Source organism: Crocodylus siamensis, chromosome 6 (assembly GCF_052110815.1).
Source record: "Crocodylus siamensis isolate JL-2025a chromosome 6, ASM5211081v1, whole genome shotgun sequence".
Classification (NCBI taxonomy): domain Eukaryota; kingdom Metazoa; phylum Chordata; order Crocodylia; family Crocodylidae; genus Crocodylus; species Crocodylus siamensis.
The window spans coordinates 96,761,976-96,784,889 of NC_143400.1; the positions used below are offsets into that span (position 1 = coordinate 96,761,976).

The window sequence follows — 22,914 nt, forward strand, 5'->3', positions numbered from 1 at the left end:
GGGCTGAGCTCGGGCGCTTTGTTCCTCCTTGCTCCCGAGCCGGGCTCTGCTTTCTGCATTGTTCCCTGGCAAGAGCCGGGGGGGAGGGGAGCCCTGCACATCTGTACATGTCTGCAGTCGAGGTTTGTTTCCGGGGCTGGCTCGCACAATAAGTATCTGGGAGACTATTTCAGCCATTGACATGCAAATATGCTCTTCCCAGCTCTTGCAGGGTTAGGGGCTGAGGGCTAGGTACAGACAGTAGCGTGCGTGTGTGCCTTGCACAGCTCCAGATGGCTCGCGGCTCCTCCTCTGGGCTAGCGACACTGAAAATGCCAGTGCCCGGGGTGGCATTAAAACGCAGCATCAGTGCCATCCAGGCCCTGCGGGCGCATCGCGGTTCATAGGCATGGTCTGTATGGGTGGGAATAGCCCCGCTGTCACCCGGAGTCATTGATCTCGCGTGCATCCTAAACGCTTAGCTGGGCTGCGAGCTTTCTGATGTCTGCGTTCTTCCATAAGGAAAACTGCTGGGCGTGGGGGCGTTCTTGAGCGTTAAAGCCCAAATGCCAATTAAAATCTTAGGACTAACTTGGATGCTGGGAGCAGCCCCTGGCTCAGCCATAAGTTTGCTGGATCTTTCTCCCAGTCTGTGCCTTACTTTCCCCGTCTGTAAGCAGGGACGAGGATGTGTGATGCCTGCCTGCTTCAGCAGCGCTATTTCAGAGTCGGTAGCCTTCAACATACCCAGCTCTCGGGGCAAAAATGGGTACTGAAGGGGGACAGGATTGGTAGCTTTTTCCAGCCATGAAAATGTGTAATAACTTCACCGAAGTCAAGGGAAGTTGTAGGAGTCTTAATACTATGATCACAGTCTAAATCCACGTTGTGGCTCGATCAGGGGTTTTGCAAAGTGAACGCCATGTAGCAGGCATGTACGTGTCTGAACATCCCAGTTGTCTCAACGCTTTTTGAGTAGATGGCATGTGGGGATGAGGGAGCTGGCAGACTTTATGACGTTTTCTTCTGTTGCTTCTGTTGTGTATCGCTTAGGAAGAAAGTCAGTGTTCAGATATCTCAATCTGAGGATGAATCTTGGCCCTGTTTGTTCGGTCGTGCTGGGTTTTCACCCTCCAGTTATGTCTACACATGGGTACCCAAGAATATTAATCTGAATTAATGTCTACAGCAGATTGATTAGACTGATTTAACTCCTGCCTGCGTTCAGACTTGCAGTGGCTTTAATTTATACCAGTTTAATTCGCTTCTAGCTAATTCCAGAGTAAAATAACCTAATGCTACTTAAGCTAAATAAAGGCTGCCTTCATGGGGAATGAGTATCCAGGCAGTTTAGTGCAGTCTAATCAGTCCACCTTAAATTCTCAGCCTGTGTTAATTTGGATCAGTTTTCCTGGGTGTCCCTAGATAGGCAAATTTGGCTGGAAAACCCTTTACACGTGGCTAAAATTTGTGAAGTTGATGGGATCTGAACTGTGTTCTGGACAGCCCCAATTGCCTCTGGTGCTTTGCATGACAGCACATCTAAAGTACTGACCTGCGTTTGGGCCTCCTCGCTTGGACGGGGGATTATCAGCTACTCATCATTTCTGCCCTTAGCAGCTTCACATCCGAGGAGGTAATAGCGCTCCAAATACAGACGATCACTGTTGATCCTTTTAGGGGAGCGTTCACATTCTTTGGTTTTGGGTAAAGGTCATCTTAGTGATTCATTAATGGGTTGAAAATCCTTTCTTCTGCTTCCTTTGGTTTAGTTACTCATAAACTCCCCTGCAGCAGAGGTTCAGTGCTGGGTGCCAACTGAAGATGCCAGGTGCTTTTTGGAGGACAGTGGGTGTTGTCCCGCTGCCTTTCTGCTGCAGCCTTGCAAGGTTTTGCAAGGCCGGCGAAGCGCAGCCTGAGGCTGCGGGAACCTGTGCTGGTTGTTCAAATCAATGCATTTCTTGCTGAGGCCGGGTCTTTAAGCTTTGGGGAGATGTAGTTGGCTGCATTAGTCTGACATCATGTAGAAAGCAGGGTGGATGTACACCTTGTACACTAATGAAAGGAGCTTATATACACACACACTTTGGTTAGTCTCGAAGGTGCAAATCTACCCTTCTACTTAAAACTTTGGGTCAGAGGTGTGGCAGGGCTTTTTAAATGACACTCTTATACCAGTGAAAGCTCCAGTGGGGACACTGGCAAACAAAAAAAAAAAGGCTTTTTCCAATCATTTTCATAGATTTTATAGACGTTAGGGTTGAAAGGGACCTCAAAAATCATCAAGTCCAGGCCCCTGCCCCAGGGGCAGGAAGTCAGCTGGGGTCAAAGGATCCCAGCAAGATAATCAAAGGATCCTAGCAAGATAAAAAGGATCCCAGCAAGATAAGCTCATTTTCATAAGCTCTGCCTGCAAAAGCTTCTTTTTGTGAGAGAGGCGGTCTTTCCACCGGGAGCGTTTGCTGGTCCAGGTCGACCTGCAGAGCTATAGCATCAGACCGGAGCGGGCTTCTGCCGGCTGTTCGAGGCCACTTTGCAGCGGGCCGTGCTGCATCTCGGACGAGAAGCGAAGTGAGCGGTTCTGACCGCTGTGGTCAATCAAGGCTGTGTAATATTTATTCGCGTGAGCCGCAGCCTCCTGGCCAGGTTTCATCTTAAGCAACTCCCTGCCTCTGTCCATATTTGCAGTTGTGAGTGGATGTGGCTTTTCTTCCCTCGCTAGCCGAAGTGGCTGGGAAGAGCCTCTCTGTGCTGTTTGAGAGCTGTCACGCTCCACCCCAGAGGTGGCTGCATTGCAGCAGTGAAAAGAGCCAGAGTGGTGGAACAAGAGCCCTCTGGAAAGGGAAGGCCAATGTTCCTCTTTAGTTATGCAGGAAGGAAGTGAGAGAAAGTGTCTTGGGAGATCAAGACTGATCCAGTCCATTGTGACTTGATAGACTCCGAGGTTAAATTCAGGAGACCGGCAGGGAGACACGGCTATGTCTGCTCTGAGTAGACAGGACCTCATTGTTCCTAGGTCTCTCTGTGCACGGGTGGTGGTGACAATAGCTCCATTCTGGGTTCACGCTCATTGCCATGTCTCATTTGACTTCATTAAACTAACGAGCTGCACTAGTGAAAGCCCTGGTTTCTGCTCGGAGACTGGCTTGACTGGTTCCTCGTGCGTGGTTGTGGCAGACGCAGCTGCGGAGAACAGGAAAGGCTTGTGTTTGTATTTTCCTCCTTGGCACCGGTTTCCCCGGGGCTGGCAGGCTCCCATTCACACTCGTGGGCACCAAGCAGCAGGCTCTGTCTTCCCCTTTTTGCTTCTCTGCAGCTTTGCATAAACATCACGATGACCTCGCTATAAATGCATGGAGAATTTTAACATCGCGGGGGGGGAAATAGGCCTGGTGAGCCTCTTGGGAGGCTGTCTAGGCAGGGTCATCCTTGTCTAAAGCATCCCAGCTAACCTGCTCCTAAAAAACTAAGACCTGTGGAGACTCCACGGCCCGGGTGGGGGACAGGGATGCCGAGGTGCCATCGAGATCTGAATGCCGACTCGTGACCGGTGGGTTACCAGAGGGAATCGGGCAAAACATCGCTGCCGAAATTAATTGATTGCACAATAGGCTTTTCAGTGACTGTCCCATGCTGGCGTGTGTGTGCCTGCAGCTAATGCAGGATGGAGGAAAAGCCCTTGACGGCTGCCTGAATTGCAAAGGGATTATACAAGCTGGCTTGTCGGCACCATGCTCTGTGCAAAGGGGGGGTCTTCTCAGGCCTTGGAGGAAAAAAATAATACCTGCCTGGGTCGTATGATGACTTTCCACTGATGTCCCTACCCTCCAAGCACTTGCTCGATCCTTTTATGCTGCTCAGAGGTGTCAGTCACTCGCCTCCGATATTGCAGCTCGGTCGCTTGCTGCCTGCCCGGGGGACTCATCCTTTCAGTTCTCTGTAGAAGGAGCTCAGCATCCTCCTCCCTTTCTCCCACCCTTGTCTACGTAGCTAGGAGCTGAGTCCCCTGGGCGTGTTTGCACGGAGCCTGCTGTGATCGTTTCTCTCCTGGCCTGCTCCCTGGCCTCCCTGCGCAGCACTGAACCGGGCTGGAAGAGACGCGCTTCAGGGGACCCATCCGAAGCTCAGCGGCGCCTTTCCTCTCCTTTCGGCAGGTGCCGCGTGAGGCCCTGGAAGTGCGATCGAGGATGGCTTGCTTTGCTCGCTAACCCACTGTGCCACCGAGACGCCTCGTCCCCGGCCAAGCCAAACAGTCTTGCTTGACCTTTTTGGCTCCGGCGCACCACGGCCGTGGTTTGGCATCTCTCTTCCCCTGCGGTTGCTGCTGTTCAGGATTGAGAGGGAGCGAGTCGGCTTCCCTTTTCAAGGCTGCAGGGAAAAGCGTGCTCTTTCATGCTGCCTTCCTCCCCCAGTTCTCCCAGCAGCATCCCTGAACTGGGCCCCAGTGATCTAGCTGATAAGGAGTGTTTGGAGCAAAAGGTGGGGATTTCAGCTAAGTCAAGGGTGTCAGAGATAAGGTCCACGGAGCCACGTCATCCCCAGAGCCAAACCAAGCCCCCCCCGCCCTACATGCGCCCACTCCCGCCGGTCCGGGGCCGGCTCTATATACAGCGTGGGTCCGAGGGTGGGGCTGGATTGGGCATACGGAGGGGGACATACCTGGGTCTCCACCGTGCTGGATCTAGTGTGGGCCCAATCCGGTCCTGCATTGTTCTTCTGGCCTGTGGACCATTCCCAGGCCACCCCCGGATGAGCTTCCTAGAAAAATTAGGGTTGGAAGGAGGTCATCTAATCCATCCCCCGGTCGTCTAGTCCAACCCCTGCCTGAGCTAAATGCCAGCAAAGGGGCAGCTCTCTGGAGCATGGGTAAGACTCGGGCATCTGGAGGGTTTGCAAATATCTGGAGCGTGTGAGCAGGAGAGAGCGATAGGAATGGCTTTGCGTGAGGGCCTGAGTGTGTGGGGAAGGATATTAAGGGAAATACCCTGGCAGGAAGGTGCCATCTCCTGCTGAGGTTGGGATGGGCTGGATGTGCTTTGGGTGTCTGAAAGCCAGACTGGGCACCAAACACGTGCCCCCTTGAGCCCATAGGTCTGGGCGAGGGGAGCTGACTGGCCTCACTAACTGGCACCTGCTTTAAGAAAAGTTTTATAAACAAGTCACAACAGGCCATGGCCTATATTAGGGGCCCAATTTTAGGGGGTTTTCAGATTAGATTAGCAAAGATTAAAGAAAACTGCTTTACCCACTCAGACTTGGTGCTCAGTCTGGAAGAGCCCATGCAGCATCTCTGTGATGCTGAGTTTCAGTTTTCAAACTTTGGATTTGTCTCCCCAGAGATCACAGGCAAACAAGGCTGTTTGGGTAGACGTGACATCTTTTATTAAACCAACTAAATAGTTGGAAAAATTGTTCTTTGCAAGCTTTCGGACACATGTGCCCTTCTTCAGGCCTAGGGAGAGTTTGAGATCACATCCTCATTAACAGCACTGTATGGAGATGAGAGGAGAGACCTGATGCCCACCCACCAGCCCTCTGGTCTCTCTGCAAGTTTGCACTCACACAGTCAAGCCCTTCCCTCTGAAAGTGCAAAGTTTCAAGAAGTTAAAGAATAGAGGAGATCAAACAACAAGAATGCATTTTTTAATCAGTGATTAAATCAAGGCTTCCTGACCAGTGATTTAAATCAAATCATGATTTAAATGGAATCCACCCTAGCTCTGGCGTGCATGCCTCTGGCCCTGCATTGGCTTTCCAACGGGCCTTGGGTCGGCTCTGGCTCCAGGTTCTCCTCCTTGGGTGTGCTGCAGGCAGTGGCTTTGCTGGGACTTGTCCCCTGGCATTGCAATTACATGCATGCAAACGGCTTCCCCCCAGGGTGTGAATGCCTGGTTGCACCGACCCCAGATGCTTTCTGGAGCCCGCAGACTGACAGCACCGAAGGAGCAATATAGGGGCAGCATCAGAGCTGCACCACAGCCCTTGGAAAGCAGGCTGCCATCCAAGAGGGCTTGCCTGGAGGGCTGGGGGGACAGATAAGACAGACAGGAGCCTGGTTGGGAGGGAGGCGGAGGGAGCTGAAGGATATCTCTGCCCTGCAGTCAGGCGAGATTGCAGGATGTCTCGACATGCCCCAGCTGGCTTTGATCTAGGGAGCTCTGGCACTGTCCGGGATCCCAGACGGGCTCGCATAGCTGTGCACGAGCACATGCTGCTGCGGCTTCTCTGCTTAGGTACCAAAAGCAACTACGTCGGAGCAGGATCACGTGCGACCACCCCTGTGGAAATCCCAGCTGCAAGGTGCTGGTGTCCTGGCACCCCCAGCAGTCCAGTCCCCTTGCAGCCACCCAAACTGGAGCAGGCAGCGCTGTGCACATTGCATGCACGTAAGGTGGGGTGGAGATGGAAGCCCAGAGGCTGTTTTGGAAAAAGGAGGGTGATTTGCTGAGCTGGACCCCATCACAACTGGGTAAAGTGCTCCTGGGCGGTGGTCTTGTTGTGGCAGCTGTATGCCAGCCACGTGGAGCAGGCCTGGTTTGACTCTCCATGGTCTTGGAAGGACTATGCAAAGGCATATCCAGATAGCAACCCCCAAAAACCAAGCCAGGTGCTTCCTCAGGAGTCCACCCCCAGAGACGTGCATCCTTCTAGGCCACCGTTGCTTTCCTCTGGTACAACACCATGTTCTCACGGATCGGAGCCATGGGTGGATCAAGGATTTTGAAAAGGGGGGTGCCCATGGTGTGGTGCATCATCTCGTATAACACAACACACATTTTTCTCCAGTTAAAAATCACCCAGAGGCTTTACTAACATGCAAAGGGCCTAGGGCTGCATGGCTCAAGATTGAAGCAAAATCGAATAGCGCTTGATTGGAGCGAGTCTGCAGGAGCTTCGTGACCAGGAGCAGCCAACAGACAATGGCGTAACAGAAGAAAGGCGAGCTGGATTGGTGGGACATGGGGCCCATTCAAAAGGAGAGGTGGTCGTTAGCACCTGTGGGATGAAGAGTTTAGCAGGAATCAGGTAGATGCCGATGAGGAAGTCGAGTGCCTCCCACTGCGCTGCCCCACTAGAAATGCAGCTGCCACTTTGGGTGGAGCAGGAATGAAAGGAGGGTGCAGGAGCACCAGTGCACGCCTTGGGAGACGTGGTGCTCAGCGCTTCCCATGAGGGCTCAGCACGTGGCAGGACTCGGGCACGGTGCCATCGGTCACAGGGCTGCTGACGCCATCGGAGCTGCGCTCCCCAGCAGAGGAGCACAGAGGGCCCCTGGATTCACTTCAAACCAAGGGTGGACAATTATTTGGGCCTGGGGGCCACATAGGGAGGTTTGGGGAGCTGTCCCAGGCCGAGCCAGCCTCCCCCATGCAACAGCTCACCAAAACTCCCTAACTGCATCTGCTCTGGGTCGTCCGCGTGCCGTACGAGCCCCTGAGCCAAGGGTGTAGAAACACAGGGGATGCGTCTCCCATCTGTGACGTTGTTGTTGAAGCCTGCTGCCTGGGGGCCTGGCTTTCAGCCCCGCAGCTGGGGAAGGAAGGGCTGGCTCAATGGACTTCATAGATTTCATAGACGTTTGGGCTGGAGGGGACCTCGGAAGCTCATCGGGTCCAGCCCCCTGCCCAAAAGGCTCCTGATGGAGGAGCACAACGCTGGAGACGAGAAGCATCGTCCATCTGGGAGTGTTTGCCTGTGCGCGCGTGGCAGAAGAGCGGATGGGGACGCTCTCGGCTGGATCAAAGCAAGCGCAGCAAATTCCAGCGGGACTAATTTGCCTGGCACCCAGATGTCAGGGGAACGAATCCCCCGAGCGGAGCAAGCGCTCTGCGAAATGCTGGCACGAGGAGCGTGCAGGTGTGTGTGGCTGGGCCCCGATCCCCTTTGTAGTGGGCCGGATTCTGCTCTTGCTTGCACTGGCTTCAGCAAGAATAGAAACATTTGCTTGAGCAGGATCATAGAAAATGAGGGTCGGGAGAGACCTCAGGAGGTCACATCTAGTCCAACCCCCTGTTCAAGGTAGGACCAGCCCCAGCTCCATCATCCCAGCCGAGGCTTTGTCTGCCCGGGTCTTAAGCACCTCCAAGGATGGAGACTGCACCACCTCTCTAGGTAACCTGTTCCAGTGTTTTACTACCTTCATGGTGAGAGAGTTTTTCCTAATATCCAGCCTCAACTTCCCTTGCTGCAGCTTGAGCCCATTGCTCCTTCTGTCATCTGCCCCCACTGAGACCAGACCAGCTCCAGCCTCTTTGCAACCCGCTGCGGGGAGTTTATAGAAACGGGCCCAGGCAGTCTGAGAACTAAGCCACAAACACGGCGTCGCGTGCGTCCCAGATGTGACATAAGAACGGAGACTGAGCCGGTCCCTGGAGCGCGTCTGGAGCCCGGCGCTTTCCCTGCAGCGTGCGACCTGCCCCTTCGCTTGCAGCAGGAGCTGGCCCGCCCTCGGCATCTCTTAGGGGTGCAGCTGAAAGCAGCACCCCTGGCCGGCGCAGGCGCGTGGTGGGCGACTCCTGCTCCCGTTGTGATCTGGGAGTGTCGCACGGCACGCACAGGCAGGTGCGAGCGGCCTCGGGAAGGGCCCGGCAGCAATGCATCGGGCCCTTCCTCTGTGAGCATCTCCGTTCTCTGCCCACCTTGCTGCTTTCGTTGCCTAAGGCAGTGATTCTCAAGCAGGGCCACACAGAGGTGTGCAAACACAATTCGCAAGATAAACCCAGAGGTTTCAGTAGGATCCAGGTTGCTAACGGTGTCCTGACCGGCTTCCTGAGTTCTTTGCAACCAAAAAATCCTTCTATTATTTTTCCCATAGTCAAAAGATGAGGGAAAAACTTAAGAAGTGGCTTTTTCTCAGAGGGGCCTGGTGTCTATTGAAGGTTACCTCCAGGCTGGAAAGATTGAGCAGGAGTGGCCTAAGGCATTAAGAGCTGAATCCTGGTGATACCTTGCTGGAAAGGCCCTGGGCACTGGGGGACTGAGTGCAAGGGTGCTGGGTAGAGCTGCAGGGAGGATATGATACAGGAGGAAATATTTGCCTTAAGGGCTTTAATATGATAATGAGTCAAGCCAAATGGGGTGTGGAGGGGGGTGAGTGCCTGACTGCTGTCTCCTTCCCAGCCACTCTGTATGGAGGACCTCATGCTCCTGGTGCTGTACCCTCCTCTCCTTTTCCATCCCACCCGTGTTTTGCAGCCTCTCCATTGCATTACATACACATGGAAGCATTTGGGGGTGGGAGTCTGTTCCTGCTAGCTGCTGCTGTAGGGCCTGAGAAAGACACGGTAGAGGCATACGGGTGGGTCAGCCTTAGACATGCAGCTGCTTCTGGGGTGGGCAGCCCCAGCTAAACAGCAGGCATGGAGCCTGGCGTTTCAAAAGGGTCTGGTGACTTCAGATTTCAGGGCCCACCTTGAACCCATTGTAAAGGGGCCTGATTTTTATTTTTTTTGCAGCAGGGACTGAGCCCCCAGCCTCTGGACATCCTTCCCTCCCAGGGTTTTGCAAGCTGAGCGAGCCTTTTGCACCCCGGCACCTGGAGTCGCTGGCTGCAAAGTGTTAGGAACAAAGCAGCTGATCTCCTCTCTCATGGGTCAGGCACTATCATGAAAGTATGAAAGCACACCCCCACCCTCACCAGATGCTAATTTAGCCCAGGGCTATTTTTTGTAGCTCCCCACCCAGCCTGGTGACAGAAGTGAGAGTGCAAATCAGCCCTCCCAAGGGAAAGAGGTTTTGCAAAGCGGGCTGGGTCCTGTTTTCATTATGCTAGGGGTTAAAAAACCAGACTTCTGTTCGGCGACAGACTGCTTTTCCTTTTTGAAGTGGTTGTGCTGATGGTGGCAGGCGCCTGCTTGACAGAGTGGCAGATGGAGCAGGACCCTGCCTGTGACCCAAGATCCTGAGCGCTGGGGCAGAGGCAGCTTTTGCCCTCCATAGTCCTGCCTCTCCCCTGCGTCTGCAAGGATGGCCAGGGAGCATGCTGGCCTTGTGCAAGCATGTTTTATTCTGCACCCCGGGGTGTGGTATAGACCCCCGAACTCGGTGTGCGCTGGGAATCGGTAAACATCTTCAGCTCGGGCATCTCCCAGCTGGTCCCCTCCTCCCGGCAGTTTGCAGCTCGGCACGGACTGCACAAGATGAGCGAGGTCTCAGGCATGGTGCGTTTAACCCGGGCCCGTCTCAGCTGTCAGACGATGGCTGCGGGGAAGCTCTGCACGCGCCAAAAGGGCTGGGATTGAAGCTCCCTTCGTAGGGCACGTGCTAACGAGCTGACCGTAGAGGGAGCCCGTTTGTGCCCACCACATGCACTACAAAAACAGTGGTGTTACCCCCTTGCTGGGGCAAAGCGAGTGCAGAAGGGGCGTGCGTGGCACCGCGCTGCTCCAAACGTGCCCAACTGGGGCTGGCGCGAGTCCTGGGACCTCTTCTCCATGCAGCAGGGCAGGAAGTTGGATGCCGCGAGGCCAGAGCCAGGCCCTTACGGCCCATTGTTTTCTCGAGAGAAGGAGGAAGCATCGGCAGGACCCCTGGTTTCCTCTGGAAACATCTGGATCACCCGATATCTCGGAGTGGGTGACTTTGCAGTCAGATTTAACTGTGCGAGTCAAGCCAGCAGCCGGCTTCGCTCGGAGAAGTGACCTAATATGGAGCCAGCTGTTAAGAGCCGGCGCGGAGTTTCGGCTGCTCTCCAGTCGGAGGATTTTAATAACTCAGCATCCTCCCAAGCCTGCTGGGCTGGGGCCAGTGGTACCTGATGCTCCCGGCTACATTGCTCATCCCTTTGACAGCTCGTCAGGGGGCTGTTTTTGTGCGTGCGGCTTGAGCTGGTGAAACTCGTTCATCCACCCCACCTGGAGTATCTGGAAGTGCAGCAGCTCCTGACTCAGACCTTCGGGCTGCTTTTGAACTCCATGTCGTTTGCTTTCCAGATCCTGCAGTGCCCGAGGCTGATGGAGAATGGGAGGTGGGAGCCGGGGAAAACCTGGGGTTTTTGGAGCCTTTCCCAAAGAAACGGTCCAGTTTGTGCCATCCGCCCATTGCTGAAAGGGGCATGGCAGGTGGGGAGCCCAACCCAGGTGGATGTGAATGCAGGGTAAGAGATTGCACAAGCAGCATGTGGAGCGCTGTATAAGCCAGGGTCTGACAGATACTAACACCCCCACCATTTTTTTCCTTAGTCAAATACTATTGAAAATATATTAGCCCTGCACAAAAATTGTGTGCGTCAGGGCTGAACGCACCGCTGGGTTTCAGCAGAGCCTCTTTCTCTGTCAGCAGCGTCTCTTCCCCAGTGAACGTTGCGTGAAGCCTGACCCTGTGAAAGCCCTGGTAGGTGTTGCACAGCCACTGCGGTACGGCCCCTGCTGCCTCCCTTGTTCGTCCTCCAAGGCTGGGGCAGCACGGTCTATCCAAGCCATGAGATAGTTTGCACGCTTCAGAGGCGGGTGTGCAAGTGAAGCAGCACCCCCCATGTGTCAGGCGTGCCAGGACCTGGACATTGGCCTCAAAGTGCCCTTGCACGCTTTGGAGGCAGGTGTGCAAGTGAAGCAGCACCCCCCATGTGTCAGGCTTTTTGCACGGGGTGTCAGGACCTGGACATCGGCTTCCAAGTGCCCGTACCTAAGGGAGCCAGTCATCAACAAGAAAGATGCTGTCTGTGTGCACGGGTCCTTAAGAGGAGAAGCTAAGGGGTATGGGTTTGCCGGACCCTCGGAGCCCACTGCTGGCGTCCAGGGCCTGCCCTGGCCAGGCTCCAGCCTGCTCCAGAAGCACGTGACTCTCACAGAAACTTTGCCTCCGCTTTCTTGGCTGCGATGCAGCAAGATAAGGAGAGCTTGAGCTGTGTGTGCCTCTGTGCTGCTCTGCTCTTGTGGTTAGCTCATTCTCCCTGCCCTGCCTCCATGCTGGAAACGCTGATGGGGGGGCTGTGATAACAGGCAGAGCCCTGCAATGACGAACCAAGTGTTTAAGGCAAAGGGAGTTTCATGCCTTTATTCCCGGCACCCTGGGAAGGCTGAGTGCAGAGGCCTTGCAGCCATCTGCATGTGCTGTGCAAGGCAGCTGGGGCTCCGAGCACCCGCGGGACAGGGGTATAAGCAGGGACCCTGCTGGGCTGCTGCTTTCTTTGCAGAGGTGTCAGAGAGGAAGGAAGTGGCTGGGATGCCAGCAGTGGCGTGGCTTCCTCTCCCGGCTGAGCCCAAGCACACACCCTGCCGTGGCAAGGCAGATTGGCTTAACCACACTGGGCGAAACCTGTTGTTCGTGCTTCGTGAGCCTTGCCAATTATAGCCTCTCTCTGCCTCCACCCGGCTCATAGCCAGGCCGGGAGAGGGGAAGCGAGTCCCTCTTGTGCATTCATCTGTTATCTTTAGCCTCCTCAAGTGCCTGTTTTCAGGGACCCAAACCGCCCGCCTGAGATCCTACTTCATCCGTCAGGCTGCTGGAGCTTGCTGCCTCGCACCGTACAAATCGGCCAAAAGAAAGGAGGTGTTCTGGTGCTTTGCGCAGACTGAGCTCGTTTCCAAGGTCTGCGCGTGGATGGAGAACAAAAACCAGCTGTCATTAGGTTGGTGACAGACACCCTGAGCAAAGAGCGGGCGGCTTTGCCTGGTCCCGTTTCCAGCCGCTGTCTTGTTTGACTGGTTGCCACTTAACACTTGGCCTCATCCTGCCTGCCGTTGCCCTTTAGCTTTGCTAGGAGATGCCAGGTGCTCAGCCTGGCCTGCTGACAAGGCTCCTTCTCTGCTTTGGGACAGTCTCATCTTCGCCCTCGGGGCCTTGCTGCAGCCGGCCAAGAGTCTGGGTTTGCAAAAAGCCCTCCTGATGCCTCACTAGCAGCTCCAAGCGAGCGCTGTGCCCGGGCAGAGGAGCGTGCCTCGGTGTGTGCAGCCATGCGAGTCTCCAGGGCTGCACAGATGCCTCCCAAGCACATCCGAGGCTGGCTCGGGGGATCACCTGAGCTGCTGCAGATCTCCGCAGCATCTCCTTCCGTGACAGATCCCACAAGCCAACTCCCCCCACCCCACTTCCAGCAACCCGGCCCCTAGCCCAGGTCCTGGTTCCTGCTTGCGTCAGCACGTTGGCGGGGCCTGGCAGTCTCCTGTCCCCATGCAGGGGCTCGGATACTGTGGTCGCCTGAGTGGTGGGAGTGCCGAGGGGAAGGGAATGGGGTGGGAGGGCATGCAGCCTAATAGCTCTGTGCCACTGTGTTCCCAGCTGTGCAATGGGTGGAAGAGCAGAAGGATGAGGCGCCAGCTTCCTGGCGGGTGCCAAGTGCTTTGGGATCCTCTGGCAGAAGGCAGAGTGATGTCAGCCACGCCGTGGGCGATGGCTGTGTGTTGTGCACAGGCTGCTGGCGTTGTAGCGCGTGTGGGATCGAGAGGCTCAGCTGGCAGACTTGGGGTAGCTTCCTCCTCCTTGCACAGGCCTGCGTGTGCCACACTTCCTCCTACACACCCAGGCACATGTGAGACACCACTCTTCTGCATGCAGGGCACGTGTGCAAGCACACACACATGCACACAGTCACATGTCCTCCTACATGAACTGGCACATGACACATGCACACACACATGAATGCACACACACACTTCCTCCTACATGCATGGGCATGTGTGAGATGCCACTCTTTTCTGCATGCAGGGTACATGAATAAGCACACACATGTGTACACACATGTCCTACATGCACTGGCATGTGTGACACATGGACACACATGCACACATATGTATGCCTGTGCAGGTAAGTGTGTGTCTGCATGTCATATGCCAATGCATGTAGGAGAGTGTGTGCATGTCACATGCATGCCTGTGCATGTAGGAGAAAGTGTGTATGTGTTTGCACATGTCACACGTGCCCATGCATCTAGGACAGTGTGCAAGTGCATGTCACATGCATGGGCATGCATGTAGGACAAAAGTAGGCATGTGTGCGTGTGTATGTCTGAGATACGCATGCCTGTGTCTGCATGTAGGAGGAAGTATGTCACACATACACATGTGCTCACACACATGCACACTCTCTCTCTTCCTCCTACATGTTCAGGTATGCATGTGACATATGCCCATGCATGTAGGAGTGTGCATGTGTGTGCATTTGAGACCCATGCATATACGCCCACTTTCTTCTACATGCATGGGCATGTGTGACGTGGAAACATACATGCACACTTTCCCCTGCATGCATGGGCATGCATGTGACATGCGCACACGCGCGCACACACTCTCCTACATGCATTGGCTTGTGTGATGTGCAAACACCCCCACCCCCCCGCACACTTTCTCCTACATGCATAGGCATGTGTCTCTCCCCACACACACACAGACGTGTGTGCACATGGACACACACACTTCCTCCTATGCACATGGGCACATGTGTGACACACGCACAGCCCCTGCTCCCCCATACATCCACTGCTGCCTGCAGCTGCACGGTGGTTTTGGTGGCCGAGGCCCAGGCTGGAGGAAGCGTGTAGTCTATTTATAGGTGAGCGCCCAGAAGCAGCAAGTTAACACGGCCCTGTGCTTTTGTGTCCTCTTCCCCCCTGACAGCTCCGAGCAAATGTGTGAGCTGAGACGTCCATGCCTGACGTGAGTCACCATGGGGCTGCCGCTGCCACCTTTGTCCCCACTTTCGCCCCAATGCGTGTCCCTCTTGCTCGGCTCTGCACACAGCAGCAGGGCTCCTCTCATTTCTTCTCTCACGTTACTCTCTTTGGAGCAGGGGCTCTGTTCTCCCGGGTTGTCTGGGAAGCCCCTTTGGTGTTTCCTTCGAGGCAGAACCAAAGAGCAGCTCTTCCACTTGGCTTCTCTGAGCGCTGTGCAGGGGAAGCATCCGGGAGCATCCCCCGCAGGCCTTCCCATACAGGGCGACCTGTCTGCGGCATGGGCGAGCAGGGGAGACAGCACAAGGCAGCTGGGTTTGCTTGTCAGGTGAAGCGTGCAGCCCCATCCCCTCAGAAAACAGCCCTGGATGGATCCCAGGCTGAAATCAGTCACAGAAAACAAATTCCCAGCCAGTCCAACCCCCTGCTCCCAGCAGGACCAGCCCCAAACTCCATCATCCCAGCCAAGGCTTTGTCCACCCGGGTCTTCAACACCTCCAAGGATGGAGACTGCACCACCTCTCTGGGGAGCCTGTTCCAGTGTTTCACCACTCTCCTCAGGAGAGTTTTTCCTAATATCCAGCCTTATCACCCTTAGATTCCTCTTCCTCCGCTAGTAAGATGTTCTTCTCCCTTTGCCCTTTCTCCTCGGGGCAGTTGCAGCACGGGCCGTGAGCGGTCTGCTCCAGAGGAGGAGGCATTTCAGTGCAGGGTGACGCTGGCAGACAGCAACGCTGTGATTTCTTTGCAGTGAAAACCCCCGTGCCCACACGCGAGACCCCTCTCCTGGGTCCCTGGTTGCAGGTTGTTCTCCATCGCGCTGGGAAAAATCGAAGCACGGCGGCAAGTGAGAGAGGAACAATGGAAAACCCCTGGTCAGACCCTGCTCCCATCCATCCTCTGCTCTCTGCCCCCGTGTCACGCAGTCCATGGCAATGCTCGTGTCCTTACGAAGCGCCAGGATCCTCTGCCTGGTTCCCCCGCATGCAGCTCCTGGTACCGTGGCTGGAAGCCCAGTGCCAGCGCGGCTTGCAGGTCTGCTCTGTGCCGCGGAGGGCGAAGGTCCTGGGTTATTTTTAGTTAACGCAGATGTTTTATGTGCACGCTGGAGAAAGAAGGAGCAGACATCCTGCAAGCGTGTGTGTGTGTGCCTGTCCCACATGTGCGTGACTGGGCGTGCGACCGGCTGGCATAACAAGTCAAATATAAACCAGTGTGGAAATAGCTTTGCTCCCAAGCACTGCTCCTTCCAGACGGGAGCATGGGGAGCCTCTTCCTGTGCGGCTTGTCCCGGGGCCATTTCTATTTGGTTTCTTCAAGAATTTATTCTTCCCACTTCCTTATGCTATCGTCATATTTTATCCCAGAAAACGAGGGCTGGAAGGGACCTCAGGAGGTCACATCGAGTCCTACCCCCTGCTCCAAGCAGGGCCAGCCCCACCTCCGTCATCCCAGCCAAATATTTGTCCAGCCAGGTCTTAAACACCTCCGAGGATATAGCTGCCGACGTGATCCCCTACCCCGGGCTGTTTGGTTTTTGCCGAGAGCAGGCCTCGCAGGGTGCAGTGTGGCAAGATGCTGAGTGATGCTGGGGGAGTCAGAAGTGGGTTTTTTTCTTCTGAAAATGTAAAAAAAACAAATAAAACCCCAGAAAAAGCTCACGTGGAGAATTCTGACCACCCCCCACGAGAGTAAAGCCACGGATGAGGGTTGGCCCAAAACCAGTGTTTGCTGCCAAAAGGGGGGTAGATGCTGGAGAATTTCAGCTTCTGATGAGAATCATAACAGGAATAATCATAATGAAGTAAGCTTTTATTTCTCATGGTAATAGAGAAAAGCTTGACTTTGTAACCTGCGGAAATCTGCAGAAGCCAGGAAGAGAGCATGATTTGAGTTAATTTTTAAACTCTCTTGATTTTTTTTTTAAACTTATCTCATGACTTTTGTTTATCTTGCACCTGACTCATGGTTGGTGAACCCGTATCGATGGGGTTGGCTGGGTTGGATGTCATAAGAGGGCAAAAGCTTCAGTCAATAAAGAGTTAAAGGGAGAGAAATGCTAATGAATACCAGCCCTGTAGCCTGCCCACCAACCCGGGCAATCACAGCCATGACTGCTTTAAGATAACTCTGTGGAGGCGAGAGACTTTTGCAGGACTTACCATTAGGTGAAATCCCGGCTAAAACTTCAGTGCCGCATAGTATGGATGAAGTGCACGTTAATGACTAAAAAAAACCCAGTGAATGAGAAATCGTGCAAAGTAGCCATTCATAGGCAGTCCTTAGGAGATGAAGGTGCTTCCCTTGGAGTTTGAAAGGGATTGGTGATAGATAGGCCCATGGGATTTATCAGCAGGAATCCTGGTTTTCTCTGATTTAAAAAAAAAAACAAAACTCCAATTTTGGGTTAAAAGAGTAACCCCAAATCCATATTTTTCCATGGTTAAAATGAAACACCACTATAGATAGATAGATGTCAGTCTGTCTAGACATATATAGTAGATATATATACCTATAGTTATATAGCTATATATATCTATGGATATCTAGATAGATAGATATATAGATCTCTCATCTCTCTCTCTCTCTCTCTATATATATATATATATAGAAACACACGCGCGCGCGCACACACACACACATATATAAAGTGGTTCATTTAAATCACAGAAAAATGTGGATTTGGGGTTACTTTTTTTTTTAACTGGAAAATAGAGATTTTTTTAAACCAGATGAAACCAGGATTCCTATTTATCAGTGACCAGTCCTTAGTATGAAATTGTTGCTGATAAGCCTTTGTGGATATCTAGATAGATAGATAGATAGATATATGAAACGCTATTATCTATCCCTCTCTCTCTCTCTCTCTCTCTATATATATATATATATATATTTATATATGATTTTAAAAAATCTCCATTTTCCAGTTAAAAAAAAAGTAACCCCAAATCCACATTTTTCTGTGATTTAAATGAACCACTTTATATGTGTGTGTGTGTGTGCGTGTGTGTGTCTATATATATATATACAGAGAGAGAGAGAGATCTATATATACCTGTCTCTTTCTCTGGGACAGTGCTGCAAGAGGGAAGGGCTGAGATGCCTGGATGCATAAGCAAAGATGTAGAGAGGTGGCTGTATCTCTGTATGTAGCATGCTTGAGACCAATGGCATTCACATTTTAAAAGGAAAAATGTTGGAAACTTTGGAGAGGTGGCAGAAAATAGCATTTCAGGGCCCATGAAGATGCCTCGCATTTGAAGGGCTTGGCCGCAGCATGTACTTCCCTTCCCTGGGGTGTGGGGGAGGGAAATACCGAGTGGTACCCGACTCTGGGCTGGCAGAGAAGTGCCCAAGAAAAACAGCTGATTGCTTGGACTTTAGAAAATAAGAAACCAAGATTTAAAAATGGGGGGATGGAGCATGAAGCAGATACCAAAGGAAACAGCAGATTTGCCCTGTCTTGGGGTCTTTAGATCGAGACTTTTGTGGCAGATGCCCTCGACACGGGGGAGCGTGGCACCAGGGGAGATGCATGGGAAAGCATGCGGGGCGGAGGTGATGTGAGCAGTGCCTCAGCCTTGAACTCTGCACCGACGGGGTGGCAAAGACGCCGGTGGGGGGAGGACAGGGAAGGGCTGTAGGGGAAAGAAAAGACCGACACATGCATGGCAGCATAGCTGGGTGGGAGCGGGGAGGAAATGATCCGAGAGGCAGCAGATGGTGAAAAAGCCTGTCAGGTTTATTTGCAAATATTTGTTTTCTCCTCTTCCTCTACCCACGGTCTCTTGGCTCCTGCAATTAACCCCCCATGTGCTCTCTGTTTCCACCCATGCAGTGTGCCGAGACTTCGCGGTGCTAGAGGATCACACCCTGGCCCACAGTCTGCAGGAGCAGGAGAGTAAGTCTCTGTCCTCTGCCCACCCCCACCCCCCTAAGTCTGTCTCTGCAGCATCTCAGGGGCAGAGGCAGGAAAGCCAGTGGGGGCAGAAAGGATGCTGGAGCAGCAGTGGTTTTCTCCAAGGACGTTAAACCTTTAAACGGGGTCCCTGCTGCATGGCACTGTCCTAAGGAAAAGGGATACAAATAGGTGCTTTGGGGGCTGTAGTAAAGTGGTCTTCATGGGACTAAACCTAGTGAAGAGGTTTGCCAGCAAAGCTGTGAGCCTGTGGTGCTGGCCACAATTTTTAAACGTGCCTTGTGAGGTTGAACGTGGTAAGTATGAGGCGTCCAGCCTAAAACCCCTGCCTTTTCGGAGCTGCCTGTCCTTTGAAACCCGGGCTGTGTAAGCAGGTGGCTTCCACAGTTGAATTCATAACCAGACCAAACCTTCTGCGGGCCTTAGGAGAGGACTGTGTAGCTCTGGCTTTGCTATAGCACTTCCCTTCTGGGGTCTTAATGCTCTTTATAACTCTATCCTCATTAACCGGTCATCTGTTGCAGCTGCCCCCCGTGTCCCAGGCAGGCACACGGCCATCCTCTGACCACCTGCCGCTCCGTACCAAGCCCTGGAGGGGCTGAGCACTTCTTCACAGGCTCCTTTAAGGTGTTTCTAAGAGGTGCACAAAATCACCGAACCTCTGAGCCCCTTTTTTACCTCCACGATGTCCAGTGGCTTTGGCTGTACTTTAAGGCATACCTGCATTGCAGGCAGGGGCATGAAGCAGTGTTAGTCTTGATAGTTTGGGTACCGACTGGGCCCACAGATGCCTGGGTTGTGCCAGGACCCCCTGACCTCTTGCATTTGTACATGGGCAACGCTAAAGTCTGTTCTGCTTCCACTCCATGGCTATCGGTGCCCCAGCTCCCCAGAATCGGTGTGCACAGAGCAACTTGCTCGAGCTTTGCTCATGATGCAGGAGTGATGCCTTTTAAGATCTTTTGACTCCCCTGTGTAACTCATTATGTCCTGAAAACAAAGAGACTGATCTAGAGAGTGTCACACCGGGGGGAAACCTAGGGTCTGCTGTCTTGCTTTGGAGTTGGACATTGCTAGTTGCTTCAACAGAGATATAAAAGCTCGGTAGCAAATCTCAGTGGTCTCTGCTCGAAGCCATCCCCTTTGTTTCAGTGAGGGTGCTGTGCAGTAAAGCACTCAAGAGCATGGCTGTGCTACCTGCTCCCATCACCTCCGACGGCAACTCCCTCCTTCCCGGCCCTTCGATATCGTGGCTTGATTCTGACCTTCCTCCCGTGTCTCGTTGCAGTCGAGCATCACTTGGCGACGAACGTCCAGCGCAACCGCCTGGTCAAACACGACTTGCAGGTGGCCAAGCAGCTCCAAGAGGAGGAGGACCTGAAAGCACGCGCTCAGATCCAGAAGCACCAGAAAGACATGTGAGTATGGGGTTGGGGCGGGGGAGGGCATGCAACTGCCTGCTTCTGGGTCTCTGCACTCGAGGTGGCTGCTGCTTCTTTCCTATGACAGAGTCCAGGACCAGCCTTTTCATTCCCTGCCTGTATGCGCGTCTCTGTCTGCATCCCTCCCTCTCTCTTCATGGTAGGGGTTACACCTCAGTTGTGCTCCTCTGCTTTGTTCGTTAAGTGACAAGCAACACGGCCTGGATACGCGAGCACAGGCAGGTGATGCTGGCTTTTCCTCTGCCCCTTGCCTTGCTGCCTGACCTCAGGCAAGGCACTTCACACGGTCCCCCAAGTGCAGGGGGACTGTGAGTAACAGCCCAGTGCAGGGAGAGACCTGTGAATGCATAAAGCACTTTATAAAACACCAAGTGTCCTGCCAAAACAGCCACTGGTGCCAGGTTCCCAAGTGAGCAGCCCTCTGTGACCATGTAGCTTATGCAGCTCTGTCACATATGCCTTTGCTTCCTTTGTGCTGCCTCTCTACCCTTCCAGCAGCCCATAGAGGTACCTGCTATTTTGCAGTGCAAAATCGGTGTGGCAGGTTGCAAAGGAGATGCACATTGCACCCACCTGCCCGGACCTTTTGTGTTCAATCTGGTGTCTTCATGTTCCCAAAGAAATGCTCCCTGGGTCTGGACTAACGTAGGCTGCTCTGTGCCAACCATCTATGCTCTTATCCTCTGGTTTTAGAGGGCCCTCTGCAAGGGAGGCAGTAGTATGTTTGCAAGCATATGTGCGAAGCCTCTACTTTGTTATTTTTCAAAGACCTGTGTCCATCGTGGCTCCAGGCCTAAATGTGCTGGTAACTCCCACGTAGGCTAGATTTTGTATTGCATCCTGCAGGGATCCTTATATAGCTGGTTGTCCTCACTCACTGCTGTGAGCCTTTGCAGACTGCAAATCATTTCCCCAACGAGCCAGGCTACCAGCAAAGCTGCTGATGCATCCAGCGAAAGCCTTGAAAAGCAGCATGTCAGCAGCAGTTGGGCTCCTGCTTGCACGTACCTCTGCATGGAGGATGTACCAAGCTCTCCCAGCCTTGCACATCGGGAGCTGCTTGTTCCTTATCCCTCTCCACTCCGGCTGCCTCTTTGATTTCAGGCAGGATTTTGCCACGTCTGCAGAAGGATCCTTTCTGCTGCTGCAGACATGGCTGGGTTGTCTAGGATGATTTGACATTGCAAAACCCCAGGGGATAAGGAAGCAGGATTAGACTGTCTCTAAAGAAATAAGTATGTCAGCCCCCAAGGTTTGTGAGGATTTCCTTAGCAAGGAAGCACTTGGGAGGAGAAAAATGTCATAACAGAAACATTTCCAAATGGATCTTGTTTTTTAAAGATGGCAGTGCAACATCCTGTCTCCTTTGAAACTCGACCACTTCTCTGGACTTCATAATAGCGTCCAAGCTCCTAAATTCCCTCTTAACGCATGTGCCCACACAAGCGAGCTGAGCTGGTATGGAAACTTCATTGCTTCTTTCCAGAGAACGGCAAGATTGCGAGATTGCCCAGGAAATCCAAGTGAAACTGGTCATCGAAGCCGAGCAGCGGCGCAGGCAGGAGGAGAAAGATGAGGTAACCCCCAGAGTCACTGGCTTTGGTCCACCCTTTCCACGCGGGCCTCTTGCAGCCGTTGGTCAAAGAGCATGTTGGCACAGGAGAGAGTGGGATCACGCCTGGCCCAGTGTGGACATACACAATGGGAGGAAGGGTGCAGGGAGACTTCTTGTGAAAGATGAGTTGCACTCCTGATGTCCCAGGACTGCAAGGACCGTGCATGCCTTCTGCCGCTGGTTCCCTGCTTCCCATGTCCCATCGCCCTGTTCAGGTTTGGGTCCAAAAATGGGCACATACTATTGCTCTATATGTAGCTGTAGTGAGATCCTTGTTGGTGCATGGTTTCCCCCTGCATGGGCAAGCCAGTGGGTTGTCTGTAGCCTGAAAGTTTCCTCCACATTTGTACGCTGTTTATGTCATTGGAGCATCCCTGCAGTTGCATGTTAACTTCAGTCTTATTGACCCCTGTTCGAATCATCATAGAGGACAGGTCAGTGGCAGCCACAGGAGTTATCGCAAGGTGCAGAGATCCCTCCCGCTTCAGGAATCATACATGATGTTTTTGGAAGCAGCCCTGGAGGCAGACTGGTCACCCCCCTCATCCAGCGCAGCCACTGACTTTTTAGGAGGAGGGTGGTGAAGCACTGGAACAGGTTACTCAGGGAGGTGGTGCAGTCTCCATCCTTGGAAGCGTTTAAGACCCAGCTAAACAAAGCCTTGGCTGGGATGATGCAGTTGGGGCTGGTCTTGCTCTCAGCAGGGGGTTGGACTAGATGTGACCTCCTGCGGTCCCTTCAACCCTCATTTCCTATGATTTCTATAAGTCTGACTGCAAGTACCCATGCTCCCAGGAGGGTTTCAGTGCAATTCAGTTTATTGCTGCTGGCTTTCTTAGCATCTCTGCCAGGCAGCCAAGGCACCAAGGGACAGCTGGATCAGGAATTGGCAGAATTATTTATCCAGCAAGTTCTTTCTTAGGCCCCTGGCATTACACGTAACACACAATTAACCAACTAATCGCATCTTAAGGAGTAACCCAGCTGCATGTTGAGGCCATTCATGGTGCCACAGAAGAGGGAATAAGCCACAAAGTTTTTGCACAAGATATGTGTATAAAATGTTGTGGTTAGTTCCCACTGTGCTTTAAATTGAGCATGTGGCTAGTGATCTCCTGGGATTGGGACCCTCAGTCAAAGTTTCAGAGACTTCAAGGCCCCAGTGTACCTCTGCAGCCCCCAGTACAGGGGGAGCCTGGGATCATAAGTGTGATTCCAGACTCTCCCTGCACCAGCAACAGGGCATGATTGGGACGTGACCCGCAATCACACCATCATGCCTCCTGCCTTGCACACGTGGTGTGTCACCAGGCACAACAGCTGGGAGTGCAGGTCAGATCCCACTGTGCCTTTA

General features: G+C 53.3%; 1 protein-coding gene across 1 annotated transcript in view; it reads left to right on the forward strand.

The window, feature by feature from the left end:
- Positions 1-22,914, forward strand: part of CCDC50 (coiled-coil domain containing 50) — a 50,869-nt gene that overhangs the window by 1,873 nt on the left and 26,082 nt on the right. The window contains exons 2-4 of the mRNA XM_090056299.1: positions 18,423-18,485; positions 19,792-19,921; positions 21,432-21,522. Of these exons, the coding sequence (XP_089912425.1) occupies positions 18,423-18,485; positions 19,792-19,921; positions 21,432-21,522 (284 nt within the window). The remainder of the gene's footprint in view (positions 1-18,422; positions 18,486-19,791; positions 19,922-21,431; positions 21,523-22,914) is intronic.